We start from the raw sequence: 20,756 nt of genomic DNA, 5'->3' as shown, positions 1-20,756 counted from the left end.
TAGTCGGCACTCGCCGCTACGTTTTACTTCACCACGCAACTCTGACAACACAACTGCTAGGTCGCTGGCGTTTGCAGAAATTAGAAAACAGGGAAGTCCACATGAGGTATTCCGAGCAAGTCCGATACGTGACGAAACAGAACGAAGGACCCTCAGACACCTCTTATTGCACCACTGACCTGCTTTTACCAGTGTTAGCAAGCACTTATCGCCAAACGTGAGCATGCATCGTTCTCCTTTCAGTTCTTACTCTGAGGGGGCACGCAGGCTGCTAGCTTATTGATGTACAGAATATCTAATAATAAATCAACACTCAAATATACGGCTCTAAAACTGGCAGTATATTTACAATGTGCAGCCGATACTTTTTTTGGCTGATAAGTCGATATTTTTTCCGTCGATATAACGATAATTATTTTCCATGTATCGGGGACCAATAATGATGTTTCTTTTATCAAATATCGATGTATCGACTTCCCGATATTTTTAAAATAATCAACAGTCCCAGAGTACAGCCAGATTTCTTTTTTAATAAATTCTGGCAGCTGCTTCCTCTCTTTCAGCGAATATTCCGTTTCTTAATTTTTTTCATTAATACCGTCATTGAGTGCGGAAAAATATAGACCTCGACAGCAGTTGTTTGTGTTTGCACTACTCGCACAACCGAGCCGGTTTGCCTTTCTGCTTTGACGTCACTCTGGCCGGTGCTGGCTGTGCGTGTCGAGTCTCCTGCTACGCCGAGTGAAACGACCTTGGCTGGAAATTAGCTAACCGTCTTCTAGGGGAAGAAAAGTCTGGATCCTAACTGCGCCAAGCTTCCACTGTTGGCAGAACCTCACCGTGACCGTCTCGGAATGAAGAAGTTGAAGCATAAGAGGCGGAATAAAAAGCTGACAAGCTATTTCTGAAGGAGCGTCAATGCAGAAGACACACAGACTGATTCGTTATAATTTTATTACTTTACCAATTTTGTTTTCGGCTACACTTTTTGTTAGACGTAACTGTAGAACGAACAAACTGTTGTTTAAATAAAATAACGGAAGTGATATGGATATGATATAATTCGAGACTTCAATTGCGACTATTAAAGAAACCATAATGGAGTTGATTTGGCCATCTAGCTAAGATGATCTTGTTGAAATTATGGGTTACTCATGATTAAGAAAACCTGGATTATGGGGTAATATGTCGTGACAACTTAAAGGAAGATGAATAGGTTCAAATGGTTCAAATGGCTCTGAGCACTATGGGACTTAACATTTGTGGTCATCAGTCCCCTAGAACTTAGAACTACTTAAACCTAACTAACGTAAGGACATCACACACATCCATGCTCGAGGCAGGACGCGAACCTGCGACCGTAGCGGTCACGCGGCTCCAGACTGAAGCGCCTAGAACCGCACCGCCACACCGGCCGGCTGGTCGGGTTAGTTAACAAACGTAAATATATCAGTGAAGTGTATTTCTACTGTTGCAGTCGTCTGCGAATAGCGTGACGAATATCGAATGTCTCTTAGCGAAGAAGAGTTAGCGTTGCAGAGTGAAAAATGTTGACTTTGCGTAATGTTTGCGCAACTGGTACAAAGAGCTACAAAGCCCATACCAGTGAGTGGACTCTCAGTTTTGAAATACCATACAAATGCAGGATGAACCGGCTTCTCTTTGTATGTAGCTTGTCAGCCCAGCGGAAAGTGTTGAACAGAAAGTAAAATTTGGCCCCTTTCAACTTCAAAAATTTGTGGGTCACTTCTACGATGACGCTTTCTCATTGCAAATGTTTCACAATTTACAGACTATGTAATCTGTTGCCTGTTACTCGAGGAACACCAGAGATAAGTTTTCAAGCAGTGGCAGCTGTGTTGTGCTGTCGACTTCGATAGTGTCATAAATTAAGAGCCACAAAGCGCGAAGCGGTTTTCTTTCTTTTTCTCACTCCTGCCCGCAATTTGGCCCGCTACCGTTATAGGAGGGCTGTTCAATAAAGAATGATCATAATTTTTTATGGCCTTAGTAGTTTAATTGTTGGGTGTCCTGGTTCCCTCTTGTGAGAGGGAGGCAAGGTCAGACATGTTCAGTATCGCCTACCGGTGCAGTGGAGGCAACGCGCGAGGAACAATACGCAACTTTGAAATTCTGCTTTCGTCTCAACAAATCTTCAGCTAAGGCCTATACAATGTTGCAGAGGGTCTATGGAGAGTCTGTTCTTCCCTACAGCACAGCTCGTAGGTGGTTTAAAATGTTTAAAGAGGGGAGACAATCAATTTCAAAGGAAGGTGGACCCAGTGCTCCAGTTACTGCTCTTACGGAAGAAAACATCAACACTGCTGCTGTCATTGTGAGAGAGGATCGACGATTACCTTAAGATCACTTTTTGAAATACTGAACATTTCATTGGGTGCCACCCACACGTTGGTGACAGAAAAATTACACATGACACGTGTTTGTGCGCGATGGGTTCCAAGACTGTTGATTCCCGAACAAAAGGACATTCACGTGCAGGCCTGCATTCAGTTAAAGTTGATTTTAGAGGAAGATCCGGAATTTCTTTCAAAAGTAATCGCTGCTGATGAAACTTGATCCTGAGAGCAAACAGCAAAGCTCAGTGTGGAAATCTCTTTCATCACCAACCTCCAAAAAAAGCAAAAGTGGTTGCTTCTGCTGGGAAAGTTATGGTCATCTCATTCTTTGATACTCATGGAGTGGTTTATCAGCATGTTGTATCTGCTCACACAATAGTAACCGTCCGCAGCTCGTGGTCGTGTGGTAGCATTCTCGCTTCCCGCGCCCGAGTTCCCGGGTTCGATTCAAGGCGGGGTCAGGGATTTTCTCTGCCTCATGATGACTGGGTGTTCTGCGATGTCCTTAGTTTAGTTAGGTTTAAGTAGTTCTAAGTTCTAGGGGACTGATGACCATAGCTGTTAAGTCCCATAGTGCTCAGAGCCATTTGAACCATCAGTAACTGGACAATACTACAGGGATGTCCTGAAAACATTGCAAGTCCATATCACGCGCAAAAGACCACATTCCTTGAAGCAGGCTGGATGCTGTACCACGATAATGCGCAGCCGCATATTGCCATTGTTGTTGCTGAATAGCTTGCAAAAATCAACGTGACGTGCATCCCTCACCCTCCCTATAGTCCGGATTTAGCCCCATTTGACTCTTTTCTATTCCCTAACATGAAGAAACGCCTTCGTGGGAGGCATTATCAATCATCAAAAGCAGTGGGGAAGGTTGAGGAGGCGATTTTGAAGGACCTCTCAAAAAATGGTTTCCAGCATGCATTTGAAGACTGGCAGAAACGCTGGGACAAGTGCGTCGCATTCATGGGAGACTACTTTGAGAAGGGCCATCAAAATTATGAGTATGAGTAAAGGTAAGTTGTCAAAAAAAAAAAAAATAAAGAAAAAGATCATTCTTTATTGAACAGCCCTCGTAATATAGCGAGTCGTATTTTACACTATTGGTCTAGTAGCCGTCACTTCGGTCACCCAAACACACACACACACACACACACTCACAGGTATACTTGTTCGGGCGGCCGATGTGCCGTTGCCCATGTCCCGCCAGGTGGAGGAAGGCCAATTTTCAGCCTTTTGTCCGCCTCCGTAGCATAGCGGTAGCGTTACCGCCTACCTCGCAGGGGGCCCGGGTTCGATTCCCGGCAGAGGACTGGGTGTTGTGTGTCCTTCATCATCATTGACTAACAAGTCGCCGAAGTGGTGTCAACTAAAAAGGACTTGAAATACCGCGGCCGAACTCTCCCGAATGGGCCTCCTGGGCAACAATGCCATACGATCATTTCCGTTTCAGTCTTGTTGACTGTTTGTTTTGAATGTTAACAGCAGATTCCTAATACTATAAAAATTAACTTGATCTGAGTATACAAAGAGAGGAGAGAGAAAAATCATTTTGTTAATGTATATGAAGAGAAATTAGGAAGATAAATGGCAACTAGATCAAAAGGAGAAGCCTCGGAAAGAAACTCGAGCCTAAGGCTTTCGGCCTATACCTAACCCTGTTGTTAGTATTTAGTTTTGGCTTACCTTACTGTGAAACACTTACAGAGTGATCCTTGGCAGTTATGTGTGTACTGTACTCAGGGGAAGCTTACTCGGCGTGGTCATTAATGATCCTGGCTGCGTTAAGTCCCACTTCGCGCCGTATGAGGGTACGTCCGGAATCACCACCCACACTGAGTCTGGTCTTTTCCGGAAAGAGCGCGCGACCCCACTCCACATCGGTGCAGTCTCTACAGTCTCGGCACTGGCGCAAACGGTTCCACCTTGTGCTGGTGTCAACGGAACATTGGCTGTGGCACTGTGGAGTGTGAGGCTGCTCTACAGGGACACACGTTTAAAGTGGAAGCAAATGCCCCCTTTTTTTTGTCGCGGGTCTCTTCTTCCCTATTTCACAATATAGCGGTGATTTGCTGCTGTAGTTGAACACGGTCGATCTCCTCTCCTTCTTCAGGCAGCAGTGCCTGTGGTTGGGAAAGCCCCCCACGCACGTGAAAAGTGCTGTGAGTAACACCAAACTCCTGGGCTACACTCGTCACACCTCGTCCTTGTTCCAGTTTCCCGACGGTTCTTCCCCGTGTGAAGCCATTCAGACGTTATCACCGAGCCGTGTTGTACTGGAGAAGACCACCACAGTGTACCGTATCCGCTCGTTGAGCGCAGTGTCGCGGCCAGCACCATTCGGCGCAATAGTCACGCTGAGCTTAACGCCATGGTCCGTCCAACTCTCTGTGCACTGCTGGAAGATCTCTGGATCCTGCTGCCTCAGCTTGATTCATTTGCACTGTGTAGTTAATACCGTATGTTATTTTATCTGTCTCGTCCCTAGGTTTTGCCTAGCAGTTAAGAGAAATACGGAAAATGCCAAATGGAACGGCAATGTGAAACAGAAATCGAGTTTTTTTTTTTTCCTTGTGTCGCACAGTCCTTGTCCGGGCTATTGGCCTGGTTGCAGGCCGAGTGCAGCCTTTCTTCGCCGTGGCCCTAGGAGGGGGAGGGTGGGAAGCCTTTCGCAGCGGACCCGTTTTACCCTCAGAAAGATCTCCAGTATTCGTTAGGCAGCAAGTTGGGCCCAGAGCCGTCCTGGAGAGACTGGAATGAGGAAAAGTCCCTTGCACTATCCTGGAATCAACCAGGACCTGCAGGGACGGACTCTACTGCTCTACTCGCTAGGCAATGACGGCCAGGGAAGTCGACGTTATCGGAATGAAAACCTGTGAATCGTTTAAGTCCCAGAGAACTTCCACAAAAGCTCCAGGGGTTTTAGCTCTAGATTGTGAGTGACCGCGAAGTGAGAGGGCTTACGCTGTTAGAAAGTGATGAATAAGAACTTAAAATTACGCAAGAAACAAGTATTCCGAAGGTCTATCTCTTTGCTAAGATCATTTCTTTACGCAAGAAACCAGTTTCCGGAAGGTCCAGTTGCCCCATGAGGTGCTTAAGACAGCCAACGATCAAACCTTGGAAATTACCAACTGACAAATTCACCTCATTAATGCGTTTATAAGGACGGTAAACAGTTTCTTATATAGATTATTGATACATAGGAACTCCAAGAAATTAGAAAATTTCAGAGTGGTTTCAGAGAGAACAGGTCAATAGTGGTTTAGACCTACCAGTTCCTCAAGATGGAGACAGTTCGTATCAAAAGGTAGCTGCTGTCTGATACACGCTGCAGATGCCTGCAGTAGCTTGTGATCACATGCAGCTTTTTTAAGCCTGAAAAATCAGCTTCCTAAATGTGTCTGGAAAAATCCGTTTGTGTATTGTCCGCGATTCTTACAATATAGTGGAGAGTGCTAAACTGAAGTCTTGGTCTGTACTTATCAATACATTTCACACTCCTCCTTTTGGCAAACTTCACCTTAAACTTTACGATCGTCATATCAGTGCACTCTGATGCATTATAATACATCATCAATAAACTGCTACCTACACTACAATATAAATGCCTACATTTACGCAATCGGTTTCATGATATGTTTTCAGGTGCACACACACTACTCCATTACACCCTCGCCGAAACACAAAATAAGAAAATGTGTCTGCGCAAAGATCTAACAATGTAGAGCGCATAGACTTGAAAATAGAATAAACATATAATGTAACCGATTGTGTTAGTTACCTTCATTTGTGGCAAATGTGTTGTGGTGTACCGATAACGTGATAAGCTGTTGCCGCGCTAGCTGCATCCTGACTAACACGAAAATACTCTCAGGGAACACCTGGTGAAGGCGTCGAGTTGTGACGTCCATGTACCGACTTGGAAAGACGCGAACCATCGGCTCAACACGCGATCTCAGCGAGATGACAAGAAAATAGTAGTCGAATGTCGTGAACAAGATAAATCATTTCAATGAAAAATAAGAGTCTGATAACATCAGTAAAAGACTTTCATCTGGGCATACTACGAGTATAACCTGTTAATAAGGTTGTTTCGACTGTTTTGTATTCACCAACAATGAATATCAATACCAGATCTTACCAAAAACTTGAAACGAGAACTTCGAAGTATTCGACGTGTGTGCCGCGTGCAGTACACTCTTGGTAAAACCAATACGTAACACCCCATAAAGAAGTGACGTGGAACACCACTCTTTGACTAAAATAAGAGAGTAGCTGTGCAAGATAAGCGACAGCAAGTAGACGTGTTTCTACATCTGAAAGATGATTTATATCCAAATTTCGCGCTCGTAGCGCCACTATGATGTTGCAAATCAGGTTCGCTTTAAATACGCGCTGTAACGATCGTGAGGGTTAAGTTACCTTCGAGATTGGACATGGTGTGTTGACGTTGGTCAAGAACTGTTTTAAGTCCACAAAGACTCTGGTATGCTGCATCAGTTCGAGCAGCAGTTGACACCACACTGACGTAACGATCTATTTCAAATGGATTACATCAAGAACAGCTCCGAGCCAGACACCCTGCAGTATGCATTCCACTGACCCCGAACCACCGCCTATTCCTACTTCAATGGTGTCAAGTGAAAGCTCATTGGAGGGCGGTGTGCAGGTTTGTTGTTTTTTCTAATGAAATCTTGTCCTGCCTCGGTGCCAGTGACGGCCGTGTGTTGGTTAGAAAGAGGCCAGGTGAGTGGCTGCAACCAACGAGTCTGCATGCTGGACACGCTGGACCTACACCAGGAGTTATGGTCTGGAGTGCGACTTCATATAACGGCCGGACCAAAAATCTGCTGGTTTCACCTGTTGTGCTGCCTTTCATGAGCAGCATTCCAGGGCCTGTTTTCCAAAAGTTTAACACTCGCTCACATACCGCTGTTGGAACCGACCATGTTCTACAGAACGTCGACTTTTTACGTTGGCCTTCTCGACCACCTGATCTGTCCCCACTCGAGCGCGTATGGGGCATCACTAGACCACAACTCCAGCGTCACTCGCAACCAGTTTTAACGGACCAAGTGCAACGGGCAGGGAATTCCAGCCCACAAACCGACATCCAGCACCTGTATGACACGACGCATGCAGTCTGCGTGCTTGCATTCTACAGTATGGTGCTTACACCGGTTAAAATCTACCAGCATTTTATTTTCGAATGGCTTTTCTCGGGCTTGCGTTAACCTGTGATACCACAACGTCAGTCACTTAAATACGTTATCTAGACGTATTCCCGAAATTCATTACTCTACAAGAATTATTTCTTGGTTTTGGGGTTTTTCTTTGGGTCACTGATGGAGGAGATTGGTAAAGGCAATGTTTCTAAGTGCCGATCTTTGCAGTTAGTAGTGTGCGCCGTCAGAACGATTTATACGACTTCCTTAAAGAGTCATCTGTTCTTATCGTGAATGCGTTGAAATATAAAACTTTCTTGATATGCCAGGAGACTATCGAAGAACACAGTTTGTCTGTAGTTAATTGCGCTTCAGTCTTGTTCGCAGTGCGGACCTTTGGGAGACATTATGGTCTCCCGAGGGACAGCTAAGTCAACACGTTGGCGTCATGTTTGAACTGAGGTGCAGTTCCCAGAATGAAATTTTCACTCTGCAGCGGAGCGTGCGCTGATTTTGAAACTTCCTGGCGGTTGTTGTCGCCGTCGTCATGGCACTGCCGGCAACGGCGTAGATTCAGCCTGGATGGTTGCACCAGCGAAACTGCTGGCTGTACAGCGACTGTGGTGTCGGTTAGACAGCTACGATGTTCAGAGAATGTCAGCCAGGACCAAGAGGAGCCGTTTATTGAGAGCCGCCCACGAGAAATGGAGCAGCTGTTCTCAAGAAAATGGAGCCCGCTTGTGCTCGGCGACGATGGCATATCCGGTCTTGCCGTCAGTCGGGTCCCTACGCGCATTGGAGAGGGAATGCAGCATCGACCGGGGTGGATCACGCGGCGTCAGGAGAACCAGGACGTCACGACCCACTAGGCCACAGCGTACACTGGTTGAATACACAACGCATTTGTTTGGGAGCACTGGATACGCCCAGAACATGGGACAGCCCATTCCGTAGCCGACGTTACTGCACCAGTTACGCGAGCTGTCGCAGCGCCAGCTACACGCAGACCTGTCCCGCGCAGTTTGTTCTCTAGCGCGTTCCTCGTCTCCTTTGGTAATGACGAGCACCGCACGTGCCCCCCACAGCCCGTGGGACGTCACTGAATGGGGTCTGTTATTTGTCTGCATTACTAGCAGGAGCAGTTGGCCTGCCGAGCGCCCATTTATTCAAATAAGTCAGAAGCGCAAAGAAGAAAACTTTTTCAAATTTGCTGCTATAATTTGATTGCAGGGGTTTAAAAACCAAATTTGTAATAGTGAATTATATGTAAAATTGATTTTGCGCTTGAAATAATATCAGCAGGTTTTGTTTTCTAAGATGTTGAAAATGTTAGAAGATAATGGTGTGAGTTGAAGGTCGCAACTGAATTTAAAGTAACAGTAGTATTGTCATTTTCAACACGAAAAGCAGGAAAAATAAAGTAAGAACAATTAAATAAGTGGTTCTCTAAGTAGCAAGAAACATGTATTGGCTCTCGCCACTTATAATGAAAGAAAATACTCTGCAGAAATTAAACTTGCAGTGACTCTTAAATGATCATCATGAACATAAAGGGAAAAAATTTTGGCTGTCTTTTTCATACAGCTAGTGTACATCTGATCTGTGTTTTGGCTTATAGGGGTAAAACTGTCCACACATCTTGAACGTTGGTTCTAGCACTAGCCACGGTCCTGTTGCCTCTGGTAAGCCCCAGTTGCCTTGCGACCTTGAAATGTTGTTGTTGTTGTCTTCAGTCCTGACACTGGTTTGATGCAGCTCTCCATGCTACTCTATCCTGTGCAAGCTTCTTTATCTCCCAGTACCTACTGCAACCTACATCCTTCTGAATCTGCTTAGTGTATGCATCTCTTGGTCTCCCCCTACGATTTTTACCCTCCACGCTGCCCTCCAATACTAAATTGCTGATCCCTTGATGCCTCAGAACATGTCCTACCAACCGATCCCTTCTTCTGGTCAAGTTGTGCCACAAACTCCTCTTCTCCCCAATCCTATTCAGTACCTCCTCATTAGTTATGTGATCTACCCATCTAATCTTCAGCATTCTTCTGTAGCACCACATTTCGAAAGCTTCTATTCTCTTCTTGTCCAAACTATTTATCGTCCATGTTTCACTTCCATACATGGCTACACTCGATACAAATACTTTCAGAAAAGACTTCCTGACACTTAAATCTATACTCGATGTTAACAAATTTCTCTTCTTCACAAACGCTTTCCTTGCCATTGCCAGTCTACATTTTATATCCTCTCTACTTCGACCATCATCAGTTATTTTGCTCCCCAAATAGCAAAACTCCTTTACTACTTTAAGTGTCTCATTTCCTAATCTAATACCCTCAACATCACACGACTTAATTCGACTACATTCCATTATCCTCGTTCTGCTTTTGTTGATGTTCATCTTATATCCTCCCTTCAAGACAACATCCATTCCGTTCAACTGCTCTTCCAAGTCCTTTGCTGTCTCTGACAGAATTACAATGTCATCGGCGAACCTCAAAGTTTTTATTTCTTCTCCATGGATTTTAATACCTACTCCGAATTTTTCTTTTGTTTCCTTTACTGCTTGCTCAATATACAGATTGAATAACATTGGGGAGAGGCTACAACCCTGTCTTACTCCATTCCCAACCACTGCTTCCCTTTCATGTCCCTCGACTCTTATAACTGCCATCTGGTTTCTGTACAAATTGTAAATAGCCTCTCGCTCCCTGTATTTTACCCCTGCCACCTTTAGAATTTGAAAGAGAGTATTCCAGTCAACATTGTCAAAAGCTTTCTCTAAGTCTACAAATGCTAGAAACGTAGGTTTGCCTTTCCTTAATCTTTCTTCTAAGATAAGTCGTAAGGTCAGTATTGCCTCACGTGTTCCTACATTTCTACGGAATCCAAACTGATCTTCCCCGAGATCCGCTTCTACTAGTTTTTCCATTCGTCTGTAAAGAATTCGTGTTAGTATTTTGCAGCTGTGGCTTATTAAACTGATTGTTCCGTAATTCTCACATCTGTCAACACCTGCTTTCTTTGGGATTGGAATTATTATATTCTTCTTGAAATCTCAGGGTATTTCGCCTCTTTGATACATCTTGCTCACCAGATGGTAGAGTTTTGTCAGGACTGGCTCTCCCAAGGCCGTCAGTAGTTCCAATAGAATGTTGTCTACTCCGGGGGCCTTGTTTCGACTCAGGTCTTTCAGTGCTCGGTAAAACTCTTCACGCAGTATCTTATCTCCCATTTCATCTTCATCTACATCCTCTTCCATTTCCATAATATTGTCCTCAAGTACATCGCCCTTGTATAGACCCTCTATATACTCCTTCCACCTTTCTGCTTTCCCTTCTTTGCTTAGAACTGGGTTTCCATCTGAGCTCTTGATGTTCATACAAGTGGTTCTCTTATCTCCAAAGGTCTCTTTAATTTTCCTGTAGGCAGTATCTATCTTACCCCTAGTGAGATAAGCCTCTACAGCCTTACATTTGTCCTCTAGCCATCCCTGCTTAGCCATTTTGCACTTCCTGTCGATCTCATTTTTGAGACGTTTGTATTCCTTTTTGCCTGCTTCATTTACTGCATTTTTATATTTTCTCCTTTCATCAATTAAATTCAATATTTCTTCTGTTACCCAAGGATTTCTACTAGCCCTCATCTTTTTACCTACTTGATCCTCTGCTGCCTTCACTACTTCATCCCTCAAAGCTACCCATTCTTCTTCTACTGTATATCTTTCCCCCATTCCTGTCAATTGTTCCCTTATGCTCTCCCTGAAACTATGTACAACCTCTGGTTCTTTCAGTTTATCCGGGTCCCATCTCCTTAAATTCCCACCTTTTTGCAGTTTCTTCAGTTTTAATCTACAGGTCATAACCAATAGATTGTGGTCAGAGTCCACATCTGCCCCTGGAAATGTCTTACAATTTAAAACCTGGTTCATAAATCTCTGTCTTACCATTATATAATCTATATGATACCTTTTAGTATCTCCAGGGTTCTTCCATGTATACAACCTTCTATCATGATTCTTAAACCAGGTGTTAGCTATGATTAAGTTGTGCTCTGTGCAAAATTCTACCATGCGGCTTCCTCTTTCATTTCTTAGCCCCAATCCATATTCACCTACTACGTTTCCTTCTCTCCCTTTTCCTACTACCGAATTCCAGTCACCCATGAATATTAAATTTTCGTCTCCCTTCACTATCTGAATAATTTCTTTTATTTCATCATACATTTCTTCAATATCTTCGTCATCTGCAGAGCTAGTTGGCATATAAACTTGTACTACTGTAGTAGGTGTGGGCTTTGTGTCTATCTTGGCCACAATAATGCGTTCACTAAGCTGTTTGTAGTAGCTTACCCGCGTTCCTATTTTCCTATTCATTATTAAACCTACTCCTGCATTACCCCTATTTGACTTTGTGTTTATAACCCTGTAGTCACCTGACCAGAAGTCTTGTTCCTCCTGCCACCGAACTTCACTAATTCCCACTATATCTAACTTTAACCTATCCATTTCCCTTTTCAAATTTTCTAACCTACCTGCCCGATTAAGGGACCTGACATTCCACGCTCCGATCCGTAGAACGCCAGTTTTCTTTCTCCTGATAACGACATCCTCTTCAGTAGTCCCCGCCCGGAGATCCGAATGGGGGACTATTTTACCTCCGGAATATTTTACCCAAGAGGACGCCATCATCATTTAATCATACAGTAAAGCTGCATGCCCTCGGGAAAAATTACGGCCGTAATTTCCCCTTGCTTTCAGCCGTTCGCAGTACCAGCACAGCAAGGCCGTTTTGGTTATTGTTACAAGGCCAGATCAGTCAATCATCCAGACTGTTGCCCTTGCAACTACTGAAAAGGCTGCTGCCCCTCTTCAGGAACCACACGTTTGTCTGGCCTCTCAACAGATACCCCTCCGTTGTGGTTGTACCTACGGTACGGCTATCTGTATCGCTGAGGCACGCAAGCCTCCCCACCAACGGCAAGGTCCATGGTTCATGGGGAGGACCTTGAAATAAGTTATCCAATTTAACGACGACTCCATACCATGCTATAGCCTGACGTTTCTCACATTAGCAAATCATTGGCAGAGGAAAAACAACCGGTAAGTGTCGTAAAAAGTCCCTGTACTGACGTCGGGTCAAACCTCAGACGTTTGTCACGTAGCCACATTCTTTGCCTTCCCTTTCTGCAGAATCGAACACCGCCGGTAAAACTCGACCGTTCCTCTCGTCCACTCCTCGGAGCTTTCGAAGCTCGCAGTTCAGTATCACACTCTGCGGCCAGAATCGACGCTCTCTCTGGAATGCGTAGAGCGCGAGGCGAATTACGCGACGTACTTCTCCGTCAGGATTTAATCGGATACGTTTGCCGGTGGACCTATATTAATTTGCTTACTGGTATAAATGTAAAATCACTGTAATTAAGGGTGGCCAGTCTAGATTCGAACCACGAGACGCGGTTAAACTTCTCACGGCTCCAAAGTCATAAATTAAAAGCACTTAACTATCTGAATACTCTTAGCAAAGGTCCCGAGATTCGACCATTGTACTGACGTGTGCCCGCTGCTAAGAGACTCGCTTTCAGCATCTCCGGCAAATACTCGCCACAACATCAAAACAGGAACACAGTTCTTAAATCCACAAGGAAACAGTCGCGCAAAAGCGTGATACTCAAATTTTTATGGAACCAAATGAAATTCACCGGTATCAGTTAACCCCAGCCAAGAACGAAACTTTTATTCAGCACCACCTACAGGTAATTAATGAGTATGACCTCCAGACACACTTTTCATATTTTCGATCTCACCAGAGAGAAAGACAGGAGCCAGCCTGACTTACCTGCTGTGAGACATCAGGGAAGTCATTAGTCGCATCATGATGCTGAAGTAACTTCTCATTTCGTTTCTGTCTACGTGGTGGGTACTTCACGGCTGCTGAAAATAAGTGGCCAAAGAGGTTTTTTCTCAAATACCAGTTTCAAGTGACTCTATTGAGCTGTGAAAGCATTTGCATGTTGTTCTTTATATCAGTAAAATGCAAATGTAAAGTTTTGTTAACAATAATCATCACAATCCTAAAAGCTTAGGGCAAGACTAATGACGACATATGTCAGCAAAGTAGGCTGCCCTGACACACGAAGCGTAACGTGCTACTCTTTGACGTTGAAGGGAGTAGCCGAAACCCGGGACTTTTCCGGGATTTCTACTGTGATATCACAACTTCTGAGTGCACTTCACGAAGCAATACCAGGAGGGCCCACTGCAGTGATTTGTCACGCTAGGCAACAAACTCTCTTGATGACGACCGACTGACTGCACAGACAGGCTAGTCTAGCCGCATATTCGCGCCACATTTATTGCAGTTTCCACTTGTAAACGCAGTTGAATTCATTAAGTGCACTATATTCCCAGTGAAGCTGTTCTGTCGACGCTTTAATGGATTATCGGACTCAGATCCTTTTACTTCGCCTATCAATTGTTTACGACTGTTGCTGCCATCTGTCAGCTGTTTGTTAAACTACGTTCTATCTTGCCTCCCTCAGACAACTGCAAATCGCCTTACGGTGTCTGAGCAGAAAATGCCGATTGCCATAATCAGTTACTGCACCTGATTATGGTACGGGCGAGAGAATGAGCTAATATTCAACGCATTTTGAACTTTAATGACGCAGTCCCCACTGAAAATTAGTACAGACACAGCGAGGTGATCTCTTTACGCACGTCATGGGAAATATGAGTAGAAGGGAAACTGATGAAGTCCATGTCCCACCCACCATTAATGATAAAAAAACCTGTCTATAAAACTCGAGACTGCTTAAAGGACCTACACCACTGTCTTATGCTGTGTTATATTTCAATGTCGAAAGCGCTGCTCCCGAAGGCCCGAGTGACACCATGTTTTACCTCCCGCATCGGGCAGTAAAGAAGCAGAAACCAGCTAAAAGATCAACCCGCCCCCTGAACGAGTTACGAGAGGGACCAGATCTTTTGACAATGCTTGCTGTTTTATTCCATATAGTTTAATATGTCGAAAATCGACATGTATAGAGTTCTTCAATTCAGTATTCATCATCATTTGGCCTCTGCAATGAAAGTAGTGTGCAAATTTTAAGATACGTTGAAAGTAAGAGTGACATGACTAATGTCAACAAAACTGTGCATTTTACTGATATGAAGAAGCACTTGCGAATATTGTCAGCTCAGTACAGTCATTTGATAATGGTATTTTAGAAAATACCAATATCATTATCATTTTCAGCAAAAATGCTGTACCCATCATCTACACAGAACTGAAACGAGAACTTTAGCAATATGATGGGGCTAATGACTTCCCTGATGTCTGACAGGGCGGCTCCTGTCTTTCTCTCTGGTGACACTGAAAATCTCAAAAGTGTGTTTGAAGGTCAGATTCAGTAATCCTTACTAATAAACTACTAGGACAGATACAGACACACTGATGCAGTTCTCTAATGATATGTATAACTACAGTCCGATCGACGAACGGTGGCGGTTCGCGCATATCGAGGGGATTGCATTATTGCCGATTCCAAGCGACAGTTGCGGCACGCGCATGCGCCTTACTTGCGCTTGAAGAACGCAAATATCCCCCAAATAATGTCTGTCGCTCGCTTATGTAGAATTTATCATTTACCACCACCAAAGCGATGACGAATCGCAACAAATGGAATAGAAACTCAGTAAACAAGTCGCTATGATTACATTCAATGCTCGCATTTGCCACGGCATTCGCAGAAGAACTCTTTAAGCGCTCATGGGCTGTCTGAGAATGCGTGACGTACGCGCGCAGAACAAGCCTGAAGTCGATCGGCATCGTTCGTGACCCCCATTATAATAGGATATACTGGAGGTATTTGTTGAATTATTCTTTGGCGTTAACGTCTCCTCTCTTGATGAATTATTCTTTGGCGTTAACGTCTCCTCTCTTGACATCTGAATCACATGAATCATTTTGACATCATGAAAAAATATAATCGGCTGCTACTGTAATTCGTCTGCAAGAAAGGCTACCGCAGCAGTTTAACGTCTTGAAAGGTACGCGCTTAGATCTGATCAGGGTAGATTCAGAAAATAAAGTCGGTAGTTGCCAACCGGAAGGTGGAATAAGTATAATATCTTTGAGTAGGAGGATCTTTGATGGTTAAGAGAGCCGGACGTGCGCGGAAAAAAAACTCGGGAGTCGCAGCTGGGTGCTCGGAGGAAGCAGATGTGTGCGGACGGCTTTAAGGTAGGAGTCGCGCCCGGTGCGCAATTACCCTAAGCAACTTCAGCACGTAAATGAGAGAAGATATACCGGGTGATCAAAAAGTCAGTATAAATTTGAAAACTTAATAAACCACGGAATAATGTAGATAGAGAGGTAAAAATTGACACACATGCTTGGAATGGCACGGGGTTTTATTAGAAGCACCCCATATTGCTAGACGCGTGAAAGATCTCTTGCGCGCGTCGTTTGGTGATGATCGTGTGCTCAGCCGCCACTTTCCTCATGCTCGGCCTCCCAGGTCCCCAGACCTCAGTCCGTGCGATTATTGGCTTTGGGGTTACCTGAAGTCGCAAGTGTGTCGTGATCGACCGACATCTCCAGGGATGCTGAAAGACTACATCCGACGCCAATGCCTCACCATAACTCCGGACATGCTTTACAGTGCTGTTTACAACATTATTCCTCGACTACAGCTATTGTTGAGGAATGATAGTGGACATATTGAGCATTTCCTGTAAAGAACATCATCTTTGCTTTGTCTTACTTTGTTACGCTAATTATTGCTATTCTGATCAGATGAAGCGCCATCTGTCGGACATTTTTTGAACTTTTGTATTTTTTTGGTTCTAATAAAACCTCATGTCATTCCAAGCATGTGTGTCAATTTGTACCTCTCTATCTACATTGTTCCGTGATTTATTCAGTTTTCAAATTTATACTGACTTTTTGATCACCCGGTATAATGATTCCAAAATGGTTTTTGTTAGATAATGTTCAGAGTTACGATTTGTATGTCGAAAGTTTGACACAGTAAGGGGTTTGTAAATTATTTTGTAAGAGTGGTTCGTGCTACAAATATGTTGGAAATGGATGTTTACTTAACGAAATTATTATCTCGAGTAGAATAATGCCAGTCGTGCAATGGCATAAAATTTGTTATTTGAAATAACTTTGCTCTGATGACTTTAGTTATACCAAAATCGATTTCAAACCATGAACTGCACATATATATTGCATAGAGGTCTCATTTTTTTACGTTCTTTCATTGGTGGGTTACTTTACTTTACTTCTCATTTTCATATTTCAATACAAGCTAAGGATCTGGCCTATGGTTCAGGCTGTTAGATTTAAACGCAGTGTTGATTTCAATGTGTATATTCTAACGCCCACAAAGTCGATAGACGGTCCCTGTCGCCTTCGACACGTCACGCCTGACTCGCCAGCGGCCTAACCAGAGCATGTGCCGGCAGGTGGCCGTGGCGTGGGACGCGGCGCTGTGCCTGGCGCTGCTGGCGGCCGTCGCCTGGCTGTCCACGTGGGCGCGCCTCGTCTGGATCGCCGCCCGCCTGCCGGGGCCGCCCGCGCTGCCCTTCCTGGGCAACGCGCTGCTCCTCACCCAGCACGAAGGTCAGCCGCCGCGCCCTCACCAGCTCACTCGCCGTCGTCCTCCTCAACCAACTCTTTCCCCTCAGAATTCTTCCCGTCATCTCCTTATGGAACCTCCAGCACTCATCTTTCCTGCTGGATTATGCAGGCTGTTACAAAAAGGTACGGCCGAACTTTCAGGAAACATTCCTCACACACAACGAAAGAAAATATGTTATGCGGACATGTGTCCGGAAACGCTACTCTCCATGTTAGAGCTCATTCTATTACTTCTCTTCAAATCACATTAATAATCGAATGGAAACACACAGCAACAGAACGTACCAGCGTGACTTCAAAAACTTTGTTACAGGAAATGTTCAAAATGTCCTCCGTTAACGAGGATACGTGCATCCACCCTCCGTCGCATGGAATCCCGGATGCGCTGATGCAGCCCTGGAGAATGGCGTATTGTATCACAGCCGTCCACAATACGAGCACGAAGAGCCTCTACATTTGGTACCGGGGTTGCGTAGACAAGAGCTTTCAAATGCCTCCATAAATGAAAGTCAAGAGGGTTGAGGTCAGGAGAGCGTGGAGGCCATGGAATTGGTCCGCCTCTACCAATCCATCGGTCACCGAATCTGTTGTTGAGAAGCGTACGAACACTTCGACTGAAATGTGCAGGAGCTCCATCGTGCATGAACCACATGTTGTGTCGCACTTGTAAAGGCACGTGTTCTAGCAGCAGAGGTAGAGTATCCCGTATGAAATCATGATAACGTGCTCCATTGGGCGTAGGTGGAAGAACATGGGGCCCAATCGAGACAACAATGCCTGCCCAAACGTTCACAGAAAATCTGTGTTGATGACGTGGTTGCACAATTGCGTGCGGATTCTCGTCAGCCCACGCTTGTTGATTGTGAAAATTTACAATTTCATCACGTTGGAATGAAGCCTCATCCGTAAATAGAACATTTGAACTGAAATGAGGATTGGCACATTGTTGGGTGAACCATTCGCAGAAGTGTATCCGTGGAGGCCAATCAGCTGCTGATAGTAGCTGCACACGCTGTACATGGTACGGAAACAACTGGTTCTCCCGTAGCACTCTCCATACAGTGACGTGGTCAACGTTACCTTGTAGAGCAGCAACTTTTCTGACGCTGACATTAGGATTATCGTCAACTGCACGAAGAATTGCCTCGTCCATTGCAGGTCTCCTCGTCGTTCTAGGTCTTCCCCAGTCGCGAGTCATAGGCTGGAATGTTCCGTGCTCCCTAAGACGCCGATCAATTGCTTCGAACGTCTTCCTGTCGGGACACCTTCGTTCTGGAAATCTGTCCCGATACAAACGTACCGCGCCACGGCTATTGCCCCGTGCTAATCCATACATCAAAGCCGGCCGTGGTGGCCAAGCGGTTAAAGGCGTTACAGTCTGGAACCGCGCGACCGCTACGGTCGCAGGTTCGAATCCTGCCTCGGGCATGGATGTGTGTGATGTCCTTAGGTTAGTTAGGTTTAAGTAGTTCTAAGTTCTAGGGGACTGATGACCTTAGAAGTTAAGTCCCATAGTGCTCAGAGCCATTTGAACCATACATCAAATGGGCATCTGCCAACTCCGCATTTGTAAACATTGCACTGACTGCAAAACCACGCTCGTGATGAACACTAACCTGTTGATGCTACGTACTGATGTGCTTGATGCTAGTAGTGTAGAGTGATGAGTCGCATGTCAACACAAGCACCGAAGTCAATATTACCTTCCTTCAATTCGGCCAACTGGCGGTGAATCGAGGAATTACAGTTCAAACGACGAAACTAAAATGAGCTCTAACATGAAAATTAAGCGTTTCTGGACACATGTCCACATAACATCTTTTCTTTATTTGTGTGTGAGGAATATTTCCTGAAAGTTTGGTCGTACCTTTTTGTAACACCGGTGATGGCGACACTCTTGAATGACCTGTTTTCTCTTTATTTCATCTTAACATTGAAGAGCATCATACTTTGGGGCGTAGGGTAATTCTGAAGCATCTTAAAATAGGTTACAGTGATTACGTAGAGCAGAGAAAGCATGGTGGTACTGCGTGAAACGCAGAGCCATTGCGATGGAAAAACTGTAATTTACTTTCGTTTGTGAGAGTCATACACGTAAAGATCTTAACTCGGATTGTAACTACAGGCTCTCAACAGTTCGACCACAGCATATAAAAATGAGTGTGCCCCACTGACGTAACACCGCAAAGACAAAAAGTGCGCCACAAGTTGCGTAACACACTAAGTGGTGGCTTGCAGAGAGTGGTGGATGTAAAAGGAAAGACTACGAAGATCTCAGACAGAGAGCCTGCTTGGCGCCCACTTTCACCGCTTTTTCTACCCAGTTGCCCCCTATTAATATTATTCATATCACTGTTGCATTTTCCACGCGGAATATTGTGTTTACACTGCATAAAACTGAAAAGTTTCATTATTTCACTTGTTGCACTCAACTATCTACATTAAGTATCTACAAAGCTCTGCAACTAGTGCAATTTGTGTATTGTTTTTCCTCTTATTTAGGAAAGGCAGCTGAATGTTTCATGTGTGAAATTGTAAACTGCGGACAACAATAACGGAGGCATTAGTCTCGGTCTGTTGCGTGTCACATTGAGTTTCCACAATACAGAATATCAGCGGTCAGTTTTTGAATAACTGTTAATCCTCAATTTATGGTATAATGGAAAAGTTTACGTTTGATAAAATAACAATCATAATGCCCCTAAAATAATTCCCGCAGTTAATTGCATGCACGGTGCTTGCGGACAGTTAGAGAGATGTAAGCTCTCCTAAAGCGCAGTAAACAGCTCTTTTCGTTCCAGCCGGTGCACAGGTTTATAAGGCCAAATGATGGTGACTGCTAAAAGCTGAGTTTCATCTCAATCCGTGTTGTGCGACCACTGGTGTGCAGCTTAGCAACACGCACGTCTTGCAACACGGTTGTCAAGCACTTGTGGTGAGACTGACACAGCTTGAGGACGCTGTTGAGAACAAAGGGAAAAGAGCTGTTTGGCAGTTGAACAACAGTTCGTAATAACCTATAATTTTATACTCTGACATACAAACTTCATTTCAACGGGAAATCTGTAGAACCTGTGAATGGAGATACTAAAAATTTACACTGTTGAGATGTAATCTGCGCCTTCGCTGTGAGATGAAAATGAGTAGGTAATACATTGTACCGTTTCCAGACGAAACAGTCCTGTCATTTTGAATGTCTGTCCACCTTCAAAACGGCAAACAGTACCAAGGATAAGACGAGTGTAAGCCGCAACCGTTCCTTAATCCGACATTCGCTTCATTATAACTGCACCTCGTAACAATTGACAAAGTCCGGCGACTCCATCGTACAGGTTATGAGAAATCTGTCATTAGCAAGAACTTTAGGGTGACAGCCCTCGATGAGGGCTGGTGATACACGACACCAAAATTTCACGCAAAACTAACGGCACTTCTACAGATTAGGAGAAGATGATTCTTGAGCTTCGATCTGGAGCTCGATGGCATCACACATTTTTAAAAACAATTCAAAAGCCAAGATCGCAAAAAAATCCTTCATTTAAGACAACCGGTTTCAACGGTATTTGCTGTCATCTTCTGGC

General features: G+C 44.5%; 1 protein-coding gene across 1 annotated transcript in view; it reads left to right on the top strand.

Moving 5' to 3' along the window:
• LOC126260768 (probable cytochrome P450 4aa1) overlaps positions 1-20,756 on the top strand; it is a 255,821-nt gene that overhangs the window by 73,049 nt on the left and 162,016 nt on the right. The window contains exon 3 of the mRNA XM_049958107.1: positions 17,001-17,157. Coding sequence (XP_049814064.1) covers positions 17,001-17,157 — 157 coding nt within the window. The remainder of the gene's footprint in view (positions 1-17,000; positions 17,158-20,756) is intronic.

Source organism: Schistocerca nitens, chromosome 5 (assembly GCF_023898315.1).
Source record: "Schistocerca nitens isolate TAMUIC-IGC-003100 chromosome 5, iqSchNite1.1, whole genome shotgun sequence".
NCBI classification, from domain to species: Eukaryota; Metazoa; Arthropoda; class Insecta; order Orthoptera; family Acrididae; genus Schistocerca; species Schistocerca nitens.
This window is presented reverse-complemented; position numbering and strand designations above follow the sequence as displayed.